Here is a 21,756-nt window from a genome sequence, read left to right as displayed (position 1 = left end):
GCAATCTGATGGATTTGTCAGGATGAAGAAGGCTCACACGCACAAGGCAATCACCGCAGCACCGGGACCAGCTGGTGCTCACGGAAACCCTCCTTCTCTCCTGTGCACATGCTTCGGGTTTGGGGTCCTCTGACCAAACCTCCCTCCACTCCCCACCCTCACTCTGCCTGTCGCGTCCTCACAGGACAGTCTCAACTCCTAGGTTTCTGTTCTGCTCACTTCCCATGTGCCAAAAACACAAGGTTAGGGACTGCATTTGAAGGAGGTGACAATTGCTCCAATCAAAATGAAAATATATTTCCAGTCTATTGATTTATGGGCTACTCATATGTATTTTTAGAAGGTTCATTGGATTGGGTACAGGATTGCATGACATCGTCACTTTTAGGTTTCTTCATTTTAAACAAGTAAATGTAGACTCTACCTGAATGCATATGAAGTATGTTATGCACACCCATCAATACGTCTGACTATGTGTATTTAGCTGAGCACTCCTGCTGTGCAGAAAGGGCTCCTGTTTGCAGTATTTCACTGTGCGGAGGAATCATTTCCACGGTGAGTGAAAGCACAGTTACTACCTCTGATGTAAGTACAATTACTACCCCTATTTTTTTTAAATCTGTTTTCACTTGATTTCAAACAGGAAGGGAGTGGGAAAGAGAGATAGGGACATCAATGATGAGAGATTGATCGGCTTCCTCGGGCCGCAAACCAGGCTTGTGACCTTGACCGGAATTGAACCCGAGACCCCTCAGTCCCCAGGCTAACGCCCTACCCCCTGAGCCAAGCTGGCTAGGGCCATTGCTACCCCCATTTTACAGCTGAGAAAACTGCGGCTTAAGAATATTCAGTAACTTAGCCAAGGTCACACAGCTCGTGGGTAAATGTTACGGCATTCAAAATCGCTAAAGAACTCATTGGCACCTAGGCTGTTTCCAAATCTTAGCTATGGTGAATTGCGCTGCTATGAACATAGGTGCCCGTCAGCAGATGACTGGATCAGAAAACTGTGGTACATCTACACAATGGAATACTATGCTGCCATAAAAAAGAAGGAATTCTCATCATTTGCAGCAACCTGGGAGGAATTGGAGAACATTATGTTAAGTGAAATAAGTCAGTCAATGAAAGAAAAATACCACATGATCTCACTCATTTATGGATAATAAAGAACATTATAAACTTGAACAAAAAGATAGATACAGAGACAGTAAAGCATCAAACAGACTGTCAAATTACAAGGGGAAGGTTAGGGAGAGGTGGGGGAGATAAGAGATCAATCAAAGGACTTGTATGCATGCATATAAGCATAACCAATGGATGCAAAACTCTGGGGGGTGGGGGCATATATGGGAGTGGGGTGTGGGGAGGGCAATGGTAAGTTATGTACACATATAATACCTTAATAAAAAAATTGAAAAAATAAAAATTAAAAAAAAAAAAAAGAACTCATTGGACTGAAGATGCTGCGTTTTACTTGAATGAAGGCACAGAGGCTGTGGTTTGACTGCTTTTAACTTCGCAAGGAGCGCCCCGCTGAGCTCGGAGCAGAAAATAAACCGGAGGACAGGTGTGACTGGAGGGGAGTGATGGGAGCTGTAACCCGAAGCCTCCGCCAGCGCCAGCAGCGCCCGCGGGGCCCGAGGCTGCACGCAGCCGCGCGCCCCGAACTCCCCCGGGCCTGGCGTCTCTTTCTTCCAAAGCTGGAGCTCTCCTTGGTGGGAGGGGGCCGGTGACGTCACTCGGGAGCAGGCATAAAGCTCCCGGGCCCCAGTCCCCCAGCGAGGACGCTGCCCAGGGCGCACAGAGGGCTGTCCGGCTCGGGGACTCTCGCCGTGTGCAGGGCCACCCCCTCGCTGCGCCCCGACCCGAGGAAGGAGACACCAGAAGGCACCATGCCCCAGAACGTGGTCCTCCCTGGCCCTGCGCCCTGGGGCTTCCGGCTCTCAGGGGGCATCGACTTCAACCAGCCTCTGATCATCACCAGGGTAGGTGTTCTCCCTTCTTTTGCTGCAAGTCGGGGGACCCCGTGGAGCGGAGGGTGGCCATGGAGCCTTGGTGCGCTGGGTACCCCTCTGCCTGGGACTCGCAGGCAGCTGGAGGGGCGGCCGCAGCTTGGCAAAGCGAGGTTTGGAGGATGCAGAGCAGCGGAGAGAACTGACCTGTCAGCCCCAAGGGTCTGCCTGCCTCCTCTCGGTCCCCAGCAACTTTCCGCCACCAAGTTTCCTCTGGGCTCCGAGAGGGCGAGGCTGCGAGGGCGCGTGTCCTCTGCCCTCCACCCTCCACTCCGGTCCCCTTCCAGTCACAATGGGGGGGGGGGGGGCGCAGGAAGGGGAGATGGGGACGCTGGAGGGAGAGGTGGGCACCCGGGGCTGTTGCTGGTCTGGAGGAAAACTTCAGCCGGGCGCTGTTCGCGGGCGGGCGCTCCCTGGGTCCGCCAAGCTGGAACCACTCTTATCAGCCCCGACAGGGAAAACATTACTAATCTGTACCCCTAGGTTCCCAGGCATTTTGAATAAATATTTTCCAAAGCTGGGAACTTGGCTGAGGAATCAGCACCTATAACTGAAACTACGAGGGAAACAGGTCAGACAGTTTCGTTTATCTGATGGAAAATCAGCATTCAGCCTAATAACTCTGAAAAGAAGGCTTTACTATTAAAGTCAAGCTTTTCTTACTCAATATTCTTTACAGCGTCGTCTAATCAGAGGGAAAGAAAAAGGAAACTCGGGGGTTTCTGTCCTCTCCATAAACTTCTATTTAGTCTAGATGATTTCTTTCTAACACAAAGTATTTGTCTTAAAGGAAAACTATTTCTATCATCACATATAAACCATAGTAAACCTAATACTTTTATGCTTTGTTTTCTTCTCTTCCTTACTGCTTATACGGCATCTGATAAATGTATACTTTATAATCTGATTTACTCACATAGATTTTTGAACAAGATAATACCTTTTAAATTCTGCTCTTATATGTCTATGAGATTTGGGAACCAATTTCTTTTAAAAATACCTTCCGACATGTATCATACAAAGGCACACCATGGAACATTTCAAGCTTTGATTTACATTTTCTCAAAAGCATATAAACACATCTGACATGCGTTTTTGTCTGAGACATGAAAATTTAACATACCCCCAAAAACGTCCCTAAGTAAACTAAGCAGAAAATGGTTTGGTGATCCGGGCCAAGCAACGCCTTTTATGGATTTACCAAAGAAAACAGTTTCCATTATCTCTGCTAAGAAATATTTTTAAAGTTTCTGACGTCTCATTCTCATTTGTTTATATTAAAGGAAATAAGCTTTTGAATTCTAACAAAAGATAAATCATATTTATATCAAACCCTACAGAAATAATTAAGTGATTTACAAAGGGAGTGTTCCTGCTATTGCTATGCAGCACGTCAATATGATTCATCTCGGGCTTGAAAGGCGAGCTGTTGACATTTGGAACAATGTTTATTTAAAGCCGTGCGTACATTCTGGGGTTGGACTGCAGGCGCTCTTTGTAAACATATTTGGTATGATGACAATTATTACTTGGGAGGCCAATTCTGGCTTGAATTTTTAACTCATTACTTATTGTATTGATCATTGTGACGCCTGGTTCAGTAACAGTGCAGGACCATGCATGATGGTTCATTTGACCACGCCTCTTCTCTTCAATTAACTTCACTCAAGGAGGCAGGTAAAACTAAACTGTTCTGTGTTCCAGGGATCCCCCACACCGTAGGAGACTCATGTTGAATAAGTGAAAACACATCCACATGAACTTTTTCACCTTAGCGAACACCTAATTGAGACTATTTCCACTGAAACTGTAAGAATACTAAAAATCCTTTGGAAAAAAGACTAGAAGATATTGCAAAAAAGTAATGATCATTGTTGTCCGTAGATAGTAGGATTCTTCTATTACTTTTAGAATCTTTATATTATTCGGAAAGGAAGTGAATAAGGTTGCTTGCCATGCTCTCTTCTAAACCCTTTATTTATAGCCACAGACTCACTCACATCTCACCATAATCCCATGAGAGCAGGAGTGCTATTATCCCCTTTCACAGATGAGGAGGGGGAGGCCTGGAGAGATTCATCAACCTGCTGAGGACAAGGGGCGGGGCAGCACAGATGCCAGGTCTGCCGGCCTCCCAAGTCTGCACTCTGAAGTCCCCACATGGGAAAAAATCTGCTTGCTGTACAGAGATTTCCAATGGGTGTGTTGTGCCATCCAATTCATCACCTGGTTCTGTTGATTCTCTATCTTTAACATCTACCACTTTTCTTTGTTTCTACCACTGTATCTCTTCGAGGTTTCATAACGTCCCACTGAGCTGTTTGTCTCCCTCCCCAATTCACCCTGCGTGTCCTTCCCAGCCATCTTCGGGAGATGCAAGGTTGCTCCAATCTTCCCCATTCTTACACACCCCTCAGTAGCATCACCAGAGTATCTATATATATAAAAGTCTAAGCAACCAGCTGACCGGCCGACCGGCCGGTAGCTATGACACGCACTGACCACCAGGAGGAAGATGCTCAATGCAGGAGCTGCCGAGCAACAGCAGCTTTGCAGAGTGCCCTCTCACACTCCGGGACCCCTTGGGGATGCAGATTGTGTACTCAAAAATATCCCATGATAAAGATGAATGGCAATTATTTTGTTAATTGATTTGTCTATTTTAGATACGTATGCAAAGAATTGAGATACCAATGCTTCCACTTAATGCCACAAAAAGTCCAATGTATTCCTTAAGTCAATTAAGTCCATGTTTATTGTCCTACAAGCCACCCCCACCTCCCTCCCTCACACAATACAAGTCCGGACTCAGCCATGCTGCTCGATAATGATCCTCTGCTACACCAGGGCTGGGGCACCGGGTTATCAATGTCACTCTCTCCATCCACTGAAATACACCCCACCATTGCTTACAATCTAACTAATCTGTCAGGTTGATCATTATATCATAAAAAAGAACATCAGAAGTAAGGTATATCAAAGACCAGACATTCTCAAAAAATTGAGCAATTTTTTAAAAACATACACGATTTAAAACACACACGATTTTTAGGAGAGCAATTTCTAACCAATAGGTGTTCTAGACTGTGCAATGTAAGTTATGTTGTGGTGTTAGGTTTGGGGAGTGGGAAGTTTTTGCAGCCACCATATGTAACTGGCCTACGTGTTTCACAGAATAAAGCTCTGGGCTCACATCTCTAAGTGAGCAGCGTCTCTTTTCTTGGCAGGAAGATTCTAAGGAGTCTTTTTTTTTTTGAAGTGTGTGGACCACCCAGAAGGTGGATCTACTATCACTGCCAAGTTACAGATCATTTGTTTTCACAAAGGGTCCAATCTGGAATAAAGTGCAAGCTTCGTTTGTGCACATGATAGAGAATTATTGTATACATCTGTGGCCAGCATGTCCTTTCCCACTCAATTGCTCTTCCTCCTCTCCCCTCCTCCCTCCTCCCTATTCAGAGCACACCCAGGTTCAAGATCACTGCAACTGAGAATGCTATGTGCACTTGGGTACCAACACAGGCAATGTTAATGCAGTCTTGAGTTTTTCAGGCTTTACCATAGAAATGTGTAGCACTTTAACATAAACTGTATTTGAAATTTGAACTTTTAGAAAGAAATGTGTACAGCTGAATGCAATCCCTTTCCAGGATTCAAGTGTAGCAAGAAAGTTGATGTGATTAAAAATCTATTTAATTTTGTTCTGCCAAAGACGTGTCTGCATGGAAGTGCTGGTTCCTATGTGCATAACATTCATCCATCCCATAAATATCTATTAAGTGCAGGATGTGATGCATGTGGAAGACACTGTTGGGGATACCATCGTAACTTAATTGGTTTCTCTGCCCTGAGAAGCTCACATATCAGTAGAAGAGAAAGGACATTTGCATAAACCACTGAGATAGAACCTGTCCAGGATTCCATGAAATGAAGCATGACCAAAGAGATAGGAGGAGTCGGGGAGAGAGAGAACCTTCAGGAGTGGCATGATGGGATAGTGGAGGAACTTGGGTTGTAAAGTTACCCAGATCCATGAGGGAAATTCAGATTTTCACTGCATGTGTGACCTTAGGCAAGTTCCTTATACTTTCTGAGCATCAGTTTTCTCCTCTTAAAAGATCATCTTGAGAATTCAGTGAGATCGTAGTTCTCAATAATAATACAAAATCAATAACAATCTATATATATAAAAGACTAAGTGACCAGCCCACCAGCTGGTAGCTATGATGTATAATGACCACCAGGGGGCAGACACTCCAACCAGTAGCTATGACACACACTGACCACCAGGGGGCTGACGCTCAACGCAGGAGCTGCCGAGCTGCAGTGAGTTGGCAGCTGCGGTTCTTGGGTGACACACCTGGAACTAGAGAGGAGGGAGCCCGATTCTGGGGTGCATCACCCGAAAACCGCCCTCTTGCAATCCAGGACCCCTCAGGGGATGTTGGAGAGCCGGTTTTGGCCCAATCCCTACAGGCCAAGTGCACTGGACCTCTAGTAATCTACACTAATAAAAGAGAAACATGTAAATTGACCATCCCTCCACTATGCCCACCAGCCAATCAGGAGCGAGGATGCAAATTAACCCAACAAAGATGGTGGTTAATTTGCATATGCAGGCATGGAGCGAAGACTGAAGACAGCATAGAAGGAAGTCAAGCGCTGCGGAAGGGAGCAAAGTGGTGGAGAAGGGAGCGAGGCAGCGGAGAAGGCAGGCTTCGCTCCCTTCTCTGCTTCACTCCAGCCGCAGGAAGCCCTATTCTTGCAGGAATAGGCCCGAGGAAGCCTTATTCTTGCAGGAATCTTCCTGCAACGGGCCTCTAGTATTATAATAGTTCTCAACCCTGGCTGTACATTAGACTCACCCAGATAATTTTTGATAACTTTAGTACATACTCATACTTACAGAGATTCTGGGTTAAGTGGTATGGGTATGGCTCTAGAGATGTAGACTGTGGTTGCTAGAGGGTTTGAATGCCAGGAGAGGCACTGGAGTTTATTTGTAGTCAAGGGAGAACAACCAAATAACGGGGTTTCTCAACATGTTGATCCGCGTCCCACCATAAGCCCATCAGTATGTACTTGTCTTGCTCCATAACTATTTCAATCATTTTTATTATTAACATAAAAATCCCATAAGGGCCATATCTTGGACTTCCCTTGTGTCTCCCACAGTAAACAGAACATTACAGATGTTTCATTTCTGTTTCAAATTATTTTTTTTCCCAAACAGACCCAAATAATAGGTTGATGTGATAATGAAAATCATCTGAGGCACTTGTTAAAAACACACATTCCCTAGTCTCTCTGCCAGAGCTTCTGTTCATGATTCCAGACATCCAGAGTGGGTGGGAGTCTATGGTCAGCAAGGACCCCAGGTGGTCCTTCGAATCAGACAGGCCTGAAAACATGGCGCTCAGGGACTGATAGCAGTGCTATCTCCAATGGTCTCTCCAACGCTTTTGGCATTGGAGGCCCTACCGACCTGGATAATAAATAATCCATTGAAAACTCTTTACCTCATTTTAGCTCTCTTTTCTCCTAATTTGGGAAAACATGTTAGTAATAATATAAAATAATCTACACTAATAAAAGAGAAACATGCAAACCGACCGCACCTCCGCTACACCCACAAGCCAATCAGGAGCGAGTATGCAAATTAACCCAACCAAGATGGCTACAGCCATGAAGAGAGCAGGAGGCTTGGGTTTCCCTGGCGATGGAGGAAGCCAAGCTTCCTGGCCGGCCCTGGCCTCCGCTCAAGGCTACAAAGTTTCAATTATAGAAGATAAATAAATCCCAGATACCAGAGCCTCTGCTTGGGTCACCGGGGGGTGTGGCCGGCCTGCAAACCACCACAGGCCCCTCACTCAGGTCGCCCCACACCCCAAGGGAACCCCCACCCTGATCCGGGACACCCTTCAGGGCAAACCAACCAGCCCTCACCCGTGCACCAGGCCTTTATCCTATCTAATAAAAGAGTAATATGCAAATTGACCATTACTCCAACACACAAGATGGCTGCCCCCATGTGGACACAAGATGGCCAGCAGGGGAGGGCAGTTGAGAGGGACCAGGCCTGCAAGGGAGGGCAGTTGGGGGCAATCAAGCCTGCAGGGGAGGGCAGTTAGGGGTGACCAGGCCGGCAGAGGAGGGAAGTTGGGGGGGACCCAGGCCTGCAGGGGAGAGCAATTGTGGGGACCAGGCCTGCAGGGGAGGGCAGTTGGGGGGGACCAGGCCTGCAGGGGAGGGCAGTTAGGGATGACCAGGCCTGCAGGGGAGGGAAGTTAGGGATGACCAGGCCTGCAGGGGAGGGCAGTTAGGCAGTTAGGGGCAATCAGGCTGGCAGGGGAGCAGTTAGGCATCAGTCAGGCTGGCAGGGGAGTAATTAGGGGGTGATCAGGCTTGGCAGGCAGAAGCGGTTAGGGGCAATTAGGAAGGCAGGCAGGTGAGCAGTTGGGAGCCAGCAGTCTTGGATTGTGAGAGGGATCGCAGATTGCAGAGGGTGCAGTCTGGGCTGAGGGGCAAACCCCTGTGCATGAATTTCGTGCACCGGGCCTCTAGTATAATAATATCAAGTAATGCATGGAAATAATATATTCTTGTGATTAAACATATAGTTTAACTTACTAAAACCAGACCAATGTAGTGGTCATGTTCTGATCACTAGACCAATTGAATTTGAGAACTTGGAAGACGTGAAGAACAGTGTTTTCTCCTTCTGTCTCACCCCTCCCTCTACATACTTTTTTCTTTCTTACCGACTCTCTCCTTGGAGATCCCAGGACATCCGGGTTGAAGTGGGCTCTGGCCATCACTATCAACCATCTTTCCTATTGACCTCCGAAACATCTGGTGACAGAGCTGTGTACAGCTGCTCCCAACGTTAGTGAAGAAGCCACGGGGTTACTTAGACACTTCTCTGAAAATAGGGGCTGTCTTCCTTGCCCAGCCTGTCTCAGAGCTGTTGCAGTGGTCAGATTTATTAGAAATATTTGCAAAGTAATATTTATAGAAATATTACTTTGCAAATGTAATATTTTGGGGTAATTATAAAATAGTGTTATTAACGTCCATATCAACACTGTTCATAACATTTAGAATACTCAGTATCTAAGTTTAGCACACCAGATGTCTCTGTTTAAAATTTATATAAACAGATACACACACAACTCTACCTTCCACTCACTCATCCTAACCAAAGCTAAAAGTTAGCCTTTTCTAAAGCGAGAGTGAGTGTTAGATCACTCAAATCTATCTGATTATATTAGAAAAGCCCGGTGAGGCTTTAAAAGCATATACATTAAGCCATGTTTTCTCATGCTCTGACTCAAAGAAAAGCATTCTGATCTTAGAATTTTAAAAATTAGATAGTACTGATTTTTAATGAACTCTAGCTAGAGAAAATTAAAAGTTTAAGATTATTTTTATCCCTACAAGTCACATCAGGGCTGGAAACGTGTTATTCTTCTAACAGTTCAGGGTTTGGGAGAATCTCTAAATGGAAAACATCTATGAAATGCCCCCCAGAGGCTGAGATGTCACCATCCCCAATTGCCTTCACCCGGATCCCATCAACTATCCCTAATGGAAAGTGGCCATGACCACTGCAGTACTGTGATCACAGAAATAGAGTACAAGAAGCATCTCAGTGACAAAACTGAAGATCGAGGGCATATGAGAATTTACTATTTTAGCAATTTTGCTTATTTAGATGAGTCTTGGATCTCCCTTAGAGCCACAAAGTGAAATAGAGTTAATAGGCAGACTAAAAAAATGCGGGGGGTGGGGGTGGGAGGGGAGGAGGACGGGCAATGGGTTAACTAGTTCTGTGGTCGGCAGACTGCGGCTCGCAAGCCACATGCGGCTCTTTGGCTCCTTGAGTGTGGCTCTTCCACAAAATACTACGGCCTGGACGAGTCTATTTTGAAGAAGTGGCGTTAGAAGAAGTTTAAAAAATTTAGCTCTCAAAAGAAATTTCAATCGTTGTACTGTTGATATTTGGCTCTGTTGACTAATGAGTTTGCCGACCACTGGTCTAGTTTATTCCTGGAGCAGTTTCAGATTTAAGTCAAGTTCTATGTATGTATTATTCTGCTCTAAATAGTGGAAACTTGCAAATGTAACAATGATAGGTTGACATGAAAGGCACTAATCTTCAGGCATAAAAGAAAAAGAAACAAAGTATTACAGGTGTCCCCCTTTTTTTCCCATGGACCCCCTCCACCCTGCACCCACTCCTCCCAGGCCTCCGCCACACTATAGTCTGTGTCCATGGGCTATGCATATATAAATATAAGTTCCCCAGTTAATCTCTCCCCACCACACCTCACCCCCACCTTCCCTCTGAGATTCGGGGGTCGGCTCCATGCTTCTGTGTCTCTGGATCTATTTGTTCATCAGTTTATGTTGTTCAGTAGATTCCACACGAGTGAGATCACGTGATACCTATCTTTCTCTGACTGGCTTATTTCGCTTAGCATAACAAAATGTTGCATCTTGTTAGTTGTTTTCTATTTGTCCTATCTGTTCTCCATTCATGAAGAAGAGACTGGATGGATATAAACTTCCCCTGTGTCTGCAGTTCCCAGGGATTCTAGACTCTCAATACTAACTCACACTCGGCCTTTAACAGTACGTTCATAATTTTACTTGACTTCTTCCTAACAGCTAGTGTGGTGGCCCCCTCTTCCTCCATGCTCTGATTCAGGGAAGCCCACGCTTACAGTGTGTCTTTCCTTGGAGGCACCTGTCTTTCCTAAAATTACAGGCTAGTTGGTTGCCCTTCAGCTTCAGCTCTGTCGCCAGTGGCGGCGCGAGCTCAGCGTCTGCGCCATGGCTGTGCTATGGAACAGAAGGGGCCTCTGGGGCAGCGAGCTCACCTCCCGCCACGGACCATCAAAAGCGGTGGAGCTGGGTGCCTGTCTGCTCCGGCACCAGGCCTTTCAGAAGACTCCGCCGAGCTGGAGGCTTCTGAAAGGCCTGGTGCACCAGCGGACAGGCACCCAGCTCCACCGTGAACGAAAGCGAAAGCGTGTAGGGGACCCTACACGTGCATGATTCAATCATGCACTGGGCCTCTAGTTCAAATATAAAATCCCCTAAATTCTGTGAAGTTCTATTCCCAAATCATTTGGGCTGACAAAAGAAACCTAAAAGAGAAAAAAAAAACACAAATAATTTTGTTTAAAGCAAAGGAAATATGATTCAAACAGGGAGACAGGAAGGTGTTTTACAAAGAACAAGACGTGTCGTGATGAATGAAATGTGGTTTGTAAGAAACAAAGTTATTTCACATGATGGGAAAAGAGAGCTAACACAATTGATCAATTAAGAGTTACTGTAAGTTAGAGTTAGGATTGCCTACCCAATGAAACATTTACAGTGTTACCAAGCTGAAATACAGATGTCAGGCACAAAACTCAAGATATCTGCACAATGCTGATGTTTTTTTTAAGTGGTGCCATGATTTCTTCCAGATCACTCCCGGGAGCAAGGCCGCAGCTGCCAACCTGTGCCCTGGGGATGTCATCCTGGCGATTGACGGCTTCGGCACGGAGTCCATGACTCACGCTGATGCTCAGGACAGGATTAAAGCGGCGGCACACCAGCTGTGTCTCAAGATTGACAGGTGCTCTTTAACTGATGGGCTAAAATGTGATCTGTTCGGCAGGAGAGCCTGAACCGAAACGATAATGAGGTCATCCTCCCTGGGAGGAGGGGGTCGCAGAAACGAGGCGTTTGACTGGCTTCTTCATAGGTCAGCCACGTCGGTCTGCTGTTCCCTGACGTCAGTCAAGCTAGTCATTGTTAACAAACCATTTCTAAAAGGAATTCTCTGGAATGTCAGAATAGTGAAAGAGGCTAATGGAGTTTGTTTTTTTTCCTGGTCTGATCCAGTTAATTGACAATGAAAAAAGAGCCATAAAAGGTATTGGCCACAAGGAACACTACACAGCATGGCCAGTTGCCCTGCTGTTCTAAATGTGGTAGAAAATGGAATTCAAAGATTCTCCTAAAAGAATCTCTTGGCTTGACAAAATATGGTCATGTGAAAAATTGGTTGCTGATATGCTGCAGGCCATTGGCTGTTTTGTACAGAATTCAGCCCAGAAGAATCTCACAAGGTGTGAGAGTGTGTGCGCATGAGTGTATTAGATAATGAGACATTTCTGACCAAAAACAGGATTAGGTCATTGAACCTGATATGAGACAACTGTGGGGATAATGTTTTGTGACAGTGGTTGTTAGTGTGTTTATCCTGCTGCTGTTGGATTCACGATCTCCCCTGCTGGTACAGAAGGCACACAGTTGATCTGCCATTTGATGGGGTGAAACTGACGCTTTCCCTGTCGGTGCATAACCTGTGTACCTGTAAAACACACCGTCCCAGACAGATCCATAAAAAGGATTGCACAAAGCGCAGATCCTTGATGCCAACAGCAAATCCACCTGGCCAGTCACTCCCCGTCTCTTTGGTGGCCTGAGTAGGCTAGCAGGGAACTAGAGGAGACCTGGGAGCTTGCCCTGGGATCATGTACAGGAGGTCCCTGCAGAATCTCCCTCCTATACTGTTTTCCACATGCACTGGACACCTACTTTCTCCAGAAATTATACAATGTCTTTGCCTCAGTCAGTTTGGGTCACTATACCAAAAATACCACAGAATGACTCAGTGGCTTAAATACCAAGCACTTATTTCTCATGGTTCCAGAGGCTGCGAGTCTGAGATAAGGGTGCCAGCATGCCCAGGTTCTCCGTGAGAGGCCTCTTCCTGGCTGTCCTAGTTGCCTTCCCTAGTACACATACACACAAATTTTGTGTCTCTCCCTCTTTTTAGAAGGGCATTAATTCCACTATACTCATAAACTAATCTAACCCTAATTTCCCTCCAAAGGTCCCAACTCCAATTACCATCATATTGGGGATTAGGGTTTCAACATATGATTTGGTGGGTGGGGGGAGGGGTGGGGCAGTTCACAAACAGTCCATAGCAGCCCATATTAATCCATCCGAGTTTCCCCCAAAGTACACTAAATATGTAAGACTAATTAGGTGGGAGAATGCAGAATACTGAACAAGGAATATTGCTTTTGCTTAAATTATCGAGGAATAATAGTATTTTCACAAATGCCATAGGAAACTGAAGGATGCTAAAACTGGAAGTATATTAGAATTTGGAATTTACGAACTTATTTTATTTACAGGGCGGAAACTCGCTTATGGTCTCCACAGGTAACTGAAGATGGGAAGGCTCATCCTTTCAAAATCAACTTAGAATCAGAACCACAGGTATGACTTTCAGAGTGAATGATATTCACTTTACACCTCCTTTTAAATGATGTGGGTAACTTCCAAGAGGAAGAAGTGGCAAATATCCAAAACTGGGATAAGTCACCTGATGACGCAGTTGTCTGCCTTTATTCTCTGAGATTAATGTAGACTGCCCATGTTCTCTTACATCAAGAAAACAAAGACGGATGCCCAGGCAAACATCTTGTCAAAAGACAAACATGTTCTCAGCAGGAAAAATTTGCCTATATTTACACACAGTCCACTTCTTTTTTCCATTGTTATGATGGATTGCTGCCAACTGACCAGGAGGTAATCCAAGAAGTTTAAGATGTTAAAACAAAGCAAAAATGGGATGGGCAACCATTTGCAACAAGTATCTCTAATCTGTTATTGGGAACTTCAATCCTTCAAGGTCTTTACCCACATCTTATTTTATATCTTTCTTTAATTCTCAATTCTGGCATTCTGTAACTAAATTTACGCTAGGAAAAGTCTTGCATTATGTAATCATGGTGATATTCTGCTCATGCAGTTGAATTACAAAGACAAAGGACTTTCCCTTGAGGCAATGTCTATCTATTGAGCTAAATTCATTTAATAATCTGATGCTTATCTGACCATGTCTACTCTCAAAGGCCCCAAAAATCTGAAAGTAAACCAACTCTCAATTGTGCTGTATGGAAAATGTAATTAAGAAAAGGATTTTAGAGCCTCTACTTAGAAGCTCCCCAAATTTAGAGAGACAGATATATAAATAATTCAATATCCCTTCTAAAACAAGTATTCCTGCTAAACTGAGTAGACATCCCAAGACGTAGTTCTCCTAGGTGGATCATGAAAACGCACTGCAGGCATCTTTGTAATTGATGCTTCAGCACTGTTTCCCTCCAGGATCCTCAAGGATCCTCATCTCCAGCGATTGCCCCGCAGGTTCCCCACTTGTCTCCGCCAGCCTCCATTTCCTGCTACATGCAGAGTAGCATAGGTACATGGATCTCACAGGGCTTCTCAGAGATGTGAGTAAAATAAAGTAAAATTTAAGTAAGTAAAGTAAAATAACTTGGCACATCGAATTGTTCCTAGAGATGTTGAGTGGGAGCTCTTGTCATTATCGGTCCAGTAGCCCCTCCCACCAGGCTGGGATCAGAAGGCCCTCTGGCCAGTTCTCCCCAGTGAGACAGGAAGCTGCCACTGTGACAGGGCTTCCTGGAGCCACGATGCCTTCCTCATCGCTGTCACAAGGGCCATCACAGATTCCTTTAGATTCAAACATGAAAGGAATGGGAGGGTCTAAAGATAAGCTGCGTTTTCTAACATTGCCCAGGACCAATCCTGGAAACCAATAAATTCTCAGCACAGTGCTCTTGTCCACCTCCATCCCACCCTACCCCAAACCCTTGCTGCTGCAGGTAAAAGTGTGCAAGGCGAGGGGGATACTTAAGTCAGATGAGGGTAAGCGAGCAAAACATGGGTAAGACAGGCAATAAATGTGGTGGGAAGAGATCTGAATGCTCCCAGGTGGGTTGGGGAGTAATAATACCACTAATCAGTGCTATATCTGATAGAAAAAAGACTGGAAGAAGAAAAAACGGAGCTCTTGATGCAGAGCTGGCACTCGTAGATAGCCAAGCCCACTGGCTTTTTCCCGCCCTACCAATTCATCACTTGGAGGCAACATACAAGAAAAAGAGATCATGTGGTGCTTTAAAAAAAACAAACAAACAAAAAAGGAAATTTGAGGCTCAGATACATGCATTTCCTGACCCCGATCTCATTATCACCAGGACAAACTGGGTAGAATTCTGAATTGCCTCTTCCACATATAGCACACATCCAAAATTGTACTGCACCCTTTTGCAAATTATTTTTTCCTTCAAAATCTCTCCTGATTTTTTAAACCCAAGTTCATCCACGTGAGATGCCAAGATAGGGGGCCAATTACACAAATTTGACCCAACTCCCAGAGCCTCAGTGATCCCTGATCAGGTCACAGCTCCCCGCTGGCATGTGGGTGACCGACTCAGCAACTACTGTACTTATGAAGCTGGGGGGTGGGGGGGTTCGGCTAATGGGAGCCTGTGATTTGCGAACATCTCTCTCCAGAATGGAGTTTAAGGGCAATTGTCTGAGTTTTAGTGCTAGGAGAGGTCCCTTTTGTAAACTATGAGCATTAATTTATGACTATGGTTATAATTTATGACTCAGCTATTCCAAGAACTGAATTTTAAACCATAACCCTAATTTGAAATACTCTGCCCTCTCAGCAATCATGGGTTAGCTCATGTGTCCTGTATTTTGGGGGTTAGACAATACGGACATGTATGATTCCAAGCATGGGGGAAAAGATGGAGAAGGAAGTAGGGTTTTAAAAAGAAAGGTGAAGATTGGGTTAAGGGCTCAGAAGCCAGTCAGATGGAGCCTCTGAACATTCCTTTAGCTTGAGTCATGAGTACTTCTTACTGACACCCTCTCCGAGAGGCCTGGGTGTGAAGGGCTCTGAGATAAGAACCACTTGGGTTCCTCTCCTGATGGACCAGCGGATTCCTCCTCCTGACATCCTCAGGGCAGGTTTCTGTGAGACCAGCACTTTGGGACAGACATTCCCTACACAGCGCAGCTCACTTCTTTAGCCTCTGCTGTCTGAAATCCCACAGCACACACGAGAACAGAACCCCATGAGAAAGCCGAGCAGTGTGTGCCACTTGTAGAATGAGGCTGGAGAAAGCTAAAATGAGGTTATGTTTATATTCTTTTTTTATTTTTTAATTAACACAATGCTATGCAAAGAGTTGCCTTCCCTACACCCACCCTCACAGCCCAAATGAGAACTCTGCAAATTTCTGGACAACAAAGGTGTGTTAGTCTGAGAAACAAGTGCCATTAACACAGCATGCTTCAAGATGCCACACAGGTGCGCAGTAAAACGCCTTTGAGCAATACGCAATGTGGGTTCTTGTTCCTCAGCCCAAGTCAAGCATTTATTGTAAGTTGTGTCCTTTGCTATTGGAATAAAATACTCTTTTTTATTTTAGAAGTAACATATGTTTGTTGCAGGGAAACCCACTACTATATATCCTAAATCCAAGCACAGCCACAAATAATATATTTTGTACATTTATTTCCAGTTTTTTCCCCCTGTGCATAGGGTTAAGCTTTAGAGACTTTTTCGTACACAATTATAGTAATAATTGATACAAACACTTAATACATAGTTTTTTTTCACTTTTCTATGCCATTATGAAATAATTAAATTTTGTTTTTATGAATTTAGACTTGCAACTTTAGAGGTTATTTAGATTAACCCTAGCCATTGCATAAACACCTTTCATTCCACCCTGAGCCTGGCCCATGAGCACAGGCACGCATTTTTCTATATAAAACACTGTTCTACACTAAAGGCAGGCTAAAAAACATTGTTCTAGACTAAGAGCATGCTAGACTGACGATGTAGAGTTCTACATCATTCTCCAAAGCCTACATTCTTAAACAAAACATTACCCTCATGTTTGTTTAATGTGAGTTGAACAACTCAACATGATGATGGAGCTTTCACAAGACAGAAGAGAGGCTTTTCCGAAACAAAAATGGTTCTTTCCTAAAAGAGAAGGAGGCTGTTTCCACTTTCATAAAAAGAAGTGGAAACAGAGAAGATTTGATAATGAGGATGTGCTGCATGTACAGTTAAGTGGGATGAGGGCTGGAGTTCTTTCTATGTTCATAGAATAACCTTGTTCTCCGATATTTTGATAACTGATGGCAGCCTACACAAAGCAAGTTTTCACAATCCCCATGTCCCCAATTTCTTCCCCAGTGAGAAATGGGGAAAACGTGACACTTTCTGCAGTAATAAAGTAAGGGTGACTTTACTTTTCATTTGTGGGGTGAGGATGAGGCCGGTGAAGTGAGTGTTCATAAAGTTCAGGCATAAAATATGATCATTTAGTCAGTGTGGCTTGATCAAATGTATGATCCCTTGATATCATCTTTCCCTTATTCCCCCACCATTTTTCCTTATAAATTATATGTATATTACACACGTGTTGTTGGTTGGCGTTGACAACTGCCTCAGCTCTCAGACTCAGTCTTCACCTGTGACAACTTCTCCACGTGCGAAACTGAGAGGGGAACTGTCTCTGAGTGTTGTCACTGCTGATGCTGCCATTGCTGATGCTGCCATGGCTGAGGTCACCCGGGGACTTGGGAGACGGGTGTCAAGAGCTGCTTTCTCCCAATGTCAGCAGATCTCTGCTCTTACAGACAGCCGTAGCATCTCATTCACTCGAAATATCATTCCTTCATGTAAGCTCCTAACGTTTAAAAATAATATTTAAAAATCTAATTAACTGCCATGGTAATTGATTGACTGCCTAAGAGATAAGAATCACTCGGATGCTTTTGTCTGGGTGGAATAAACACGAGAGCTGGACTCGATTCGCTGCTATATAAAGTTTTTACCAGCATTTTCCATTACTAATGGTTTTCCACTATAAAATTAAAGGGAAATTAAAGTGGAATGGCAGACTTCCAATTGGGTTGGTCTCTCCATCCTGTTTGACCACCAACGGCGATGCGAGAGGGACGGAAGTTGGCCTCCGTGCCGCCTTACATTTGTTGTTTACCTTTGGCGGACACATTTCACGGTGCTGCCTTTGGAAGGACTCTAGCGACCCATGAACTAATGCTTTGCAGAGCCTAAATATGGATGTTGGAAGCCTGTGTTAGAAAAACGTCTTTTTATGTTCTGACTAGAAAATAAAGGCATTATTTTTTCCTAACAAATTACACATCGGTGACTTTTGCAACGTATAACCAAAACTGAACATGGCAAAGGGAGGCTTGGAGCTGATTAACCTATGTGCTGCTATTCGGATGCACCACTAGAGATGACTAGTGCACAAACCTTTTCAGAAAGTCTCCTCCCTTAAAAGACAATCGCCATCCCTGTTTATTTACCAATTTAAGACTAATAAGATAAAATAATGGCAGAATATGTTTCCTATAAAGCCATCAGATGATGTTAACTAGTTTTTATTAATTCAATTATATTTACCAAAATATTTAGAGAGTACCCTACTTTGTATTTTTTTTAAAAAAAAGCTAAGTTCCAAATAGTGTGAGCCCTTCAGTCCTGCCTGATTCACTCTTTTAATTAGCCTGAGAGATTTATAATCCACCAAAACTAAATTGGGCAATTAATTTATATTATATTAAGGCCTTCTGTCTTCTTTCATATTGAAAAGAGTAACAAAGGCTTGAATCATGGCCACTGTCATTACTTAAAATTATTTCCAGTTCACAATTTCATAACATAATAATGGCTAATCAAAATGGTTAATCATAACACACAGCCCTAAAAAAGGGAGATAGTCTCTTTTCTAATTTAAAAAAAAACTATCCCACAACTTACTCATCTGTAATGACAAGAAGGAAAAAATGACATGAATAAGAATATTACAAGATCTTTTTATTTTTTAATAAAATGTCTCTTTCCGGTAACATTCCAAATAATCATAAATGTTTGTATTGCTTGAAATTTGTGTGAGACCCTGGTGACACATTCGCAAAAACAAATGAAGCTGATGTGAATGTGTGAGTGAAAATACTGCTGCAAAGACTTATCTTACTAAGTATGCCAAATGAAAAGATTTGGAAAAAGAATCAGCTCGTGTGGATTGTAGTGTTCACTTTTGGTTTTCTTCTGCGGCTTAGAAATTAATTGTAATAACTTTATGACATTATAGATCTACATAAAAATTAGAAAACATGGTTCTGACATTAACATAATAATATAGAGTTTCAGATCATGCGGGCATATTTCCAATTTAGAGTTTAGGACCCTTTTCCCTGAATAATAAAGTGAAAATCCTTTTGTGAATCACACGCATTAGCTATCTCTACGTTACTGACTTTAATCTTTCTGGAACTAGAGTAAACATGAAGAGTTCTTTAAACACATAGCAGTGAAATCGTCACAATAAAAGCAAAGGAGGTTTTATATAAATGCTATTCCCACTTTCATCAGAAACAAGAGTCTTTTAATTACTATTTTTTCTAAACTTAAGTTATAACTTAATCCACATTAAGAATTTTGGTTTTTTGTTATAGGTATTAAGAAAAAGCAGGAGGGTCAATTGGGGGGGAAGGAGACATATGTAATACTTTAAACAATAAAAAAAAAGAAAAAGAAAAATCAGAACTTTTACTTGGGTTAGTTAAAATGATTTAGTTATTCACAAATGCTCACTCTCTTTCTGGCCATTTTATTCCTTTATGTCCTAAAATGGGGGAAATTTTATTAAGATATTAATAGAAGATAAAGCAAATGTAAGTTCTACTTAAGAAAATGTTAAGTAGTATAGTTTTTCAAGCTAACAATCTCATTTCTAACACAAAATTTCTCTATTCAAATGAGTCAAATGAGACTTTTCTAAAAGCTATGGATCTAGAAGTCCACAGGGGACAGACAAAAGATACAGTGTTTGAATTCTTTCATAATATTACAAATAAGGTCAGTTCCTTTGCACCTGAATATCTGGTGGATGAAGACAGCACAGGTCAAGTTCACGGAAAATGCAGGAAGGTTTATACCCGACTACTGCTTTAACCTCGCATTAACCTTGTATTGGGTAAGAAGCCTTGATTAACAGTCGCGATTGCTGTTGGTTTGCTCATTAACGGCTCTGTTGTGCATTCTGTGGCTCTGTGTATTTTGTCTGCCATTGTACAGGAGTTCAAACCCATTGGTACCTCGCACAACAGAAGGGCCCAGCCTTTTGTTGCAGCAGCAAACATTGATGACAAAAGACAGGTAGTGAGCGCGTCCTATAACTCACCCATTGGGCTCTATTCAACTAGCAATATCCAAGATGCGCTCCACGGACAGCTGCGGGGTCTCATTCCTAGTTCACCTCAAAAGTAAGTATCGGCCTCCGCCTCTGGCCACCGCGTTCCTAACGGCAATAGCCCGGTTTCTCTTCCTTTCCCAAGTCCAGCTCTTGCTGTTTTACTTTCCTGACTTAAAGACAAGCATCTAGACCGTGGTTCCAATCTGCCAGTCCTGGAACATTTAGTGAGTCGATGGTTTAAAAGGAAGAAACCACTCGGCTTCCATCATCACCCTTCTTAGTCATGTCTATATTTGGTGGTAAATAACCGGCTCTGTACAGTTATTATTTGCTTAATTTTATCTAAAGTCACAGATTAGTCTTCCACTGAGGGACTGTTTAACCCTTTGTTTTCACAGGATGTGAACTACTTTGAACACAAGCACAATATTCGGCCCAAACCTTTCATAATCCCAGGCCGAAGCAGGTCATAAGCTTTGAGACTGTGAAATTTGGAGTGCATGCTTCTTTAATGAACCCTTACTAATCTCCCAGAAGAGTAACTTTTGAGGTGTTTGGAGTGACTAGTTGTTTTTTTTCCATTTTGAAGCTTATTTCAAAAGCCAAGGAAACAAGCTCAGCAGAGTAGAGGGCCAACTAACCTCCTCCATTTCCAGGAGTAAACACTGACAAGATTACAGAGCTTCAAATGCTATGCCATCACCACGTATATTTATAACTAATACCCCCGGCATCCCAACAGGACTCACTGACCTCTGAGGCAGGCAGATGTCCCAGTCCCAGCTCAGGAAGGCCCAGCCAGCAGGAACAAAAGTGGAAACCAGCCCTCCCATCAGGAGTAAGGAAGCAGGGGCGGGGGGAAGGGGTAAACCACAGGTGGGGACGCTGGTAGCTGCTTATGTTAGACCCTCATCATCCCCACCTCAGCACCTGCTCCTCAAGCACCACCAGAGCAGCTGGGCAACCCCACTCCTTCCAGCCCTTACATAAACATCGATTTGCATTCCTACGGATACTTGCAAAGGAAGAGAGGGGATTGAAAAGGAACTGTTCCACCTGGAGGAAAATAAGTAATAAAGACAGAGTTGGGAGGGAGGGATGTAGGTTGGTTGCCCTCGAGGAAAACCGTGTACACACTGGGATAATGAGCAAGCTTCAGAGCTGTCTGCCAATCAGGGAAAGAGATCATCTCCAGATGATCCTTCAAATATCTTCCCTAGGAAGTGCACTCCAACCTCCAAGGGAAGGGATGGACACCCTGTCTCACCACACCAGGAAATGGTGGCTTCAGGAAACCTCAAACCCATTACTCTGGCCTCAGCTACATCAGTCAGCACCGAGGAAGGACGCTGATGGTCAGGCCGCATAAATCCTAGCAGGTTAGGATCATTGGCTGGTGATCTATATTAGGTTTCCCAAACTAGTGAGCTGCGGGTGGATTCATTCCCAGGTAGTGCTTTATTTAACTCTCTGATTATTCAAATGAATTTAGGTAAGTGCCTTTAGATGGAACAGCTACTCTCTAGCTGCCCAAATATATGCCCATCACTCCTAAGAGTATGATTCCTAGCCCGTTTTCCTATAGATGCGACCCTCCTGGC

General features: G+C 43.8%; 1 protein-coding gene across 2 annotated transcripts in view; it reads left to right on the top strand.

The window, feature by feature from the left end:
- The first annotated feature begins 1,796 nt into the window (after window positions 1-1,796).
- PDLIM3 (PDZ and LIM domain 3) overlaps window positions 1,797-21,756 on the top strand; it is a 30,930-nt gene continuing 10,970 nt past the window's right edge. For both annotated transcript variants that reach the window (XM_079779166.1, XM_079779167.1), the window contains exons 1-4: window positions 1,797-1,988; window positions 11,495-11,646; window positions 13,223-13,307; window positions 20,038-20,225. In XM_079779166.1, coding sequence (XP_079635292.1) covers window positions 1,896-1,988; window positions 11,495-11,646; window positions 13,223-13,307; window positions 20,038-20,225 — 518 coding nt within the window. In that variant the 5' untranslated portion in view covers window positions 1,797-1,895. The remainder of the gene's footprint in view (window positions 1,989-11,494; window positions 11,647-13,222; window positions 13,308-20,037; window positions 20,226-21,756) is intronic.

Source organism: Cnephaeus nilssonii (assembly GCF_951640355.1).
Source record: "Cnephaeus nilssonii genome assembly, chromosome: 8".
Classification (NCBI taxonomy): Eukaryota; Metazoa; Chordata; class Mammalia; order Chiroptera; family Vespertilionidae; genus Cnephaeus; species Cnephaeus nilssonii.
The sequence above is the reverse complement of the archived record's forward strand: the minus strand, read 5'-3'. Positions and strand labels throughout refer to the sequence as shown.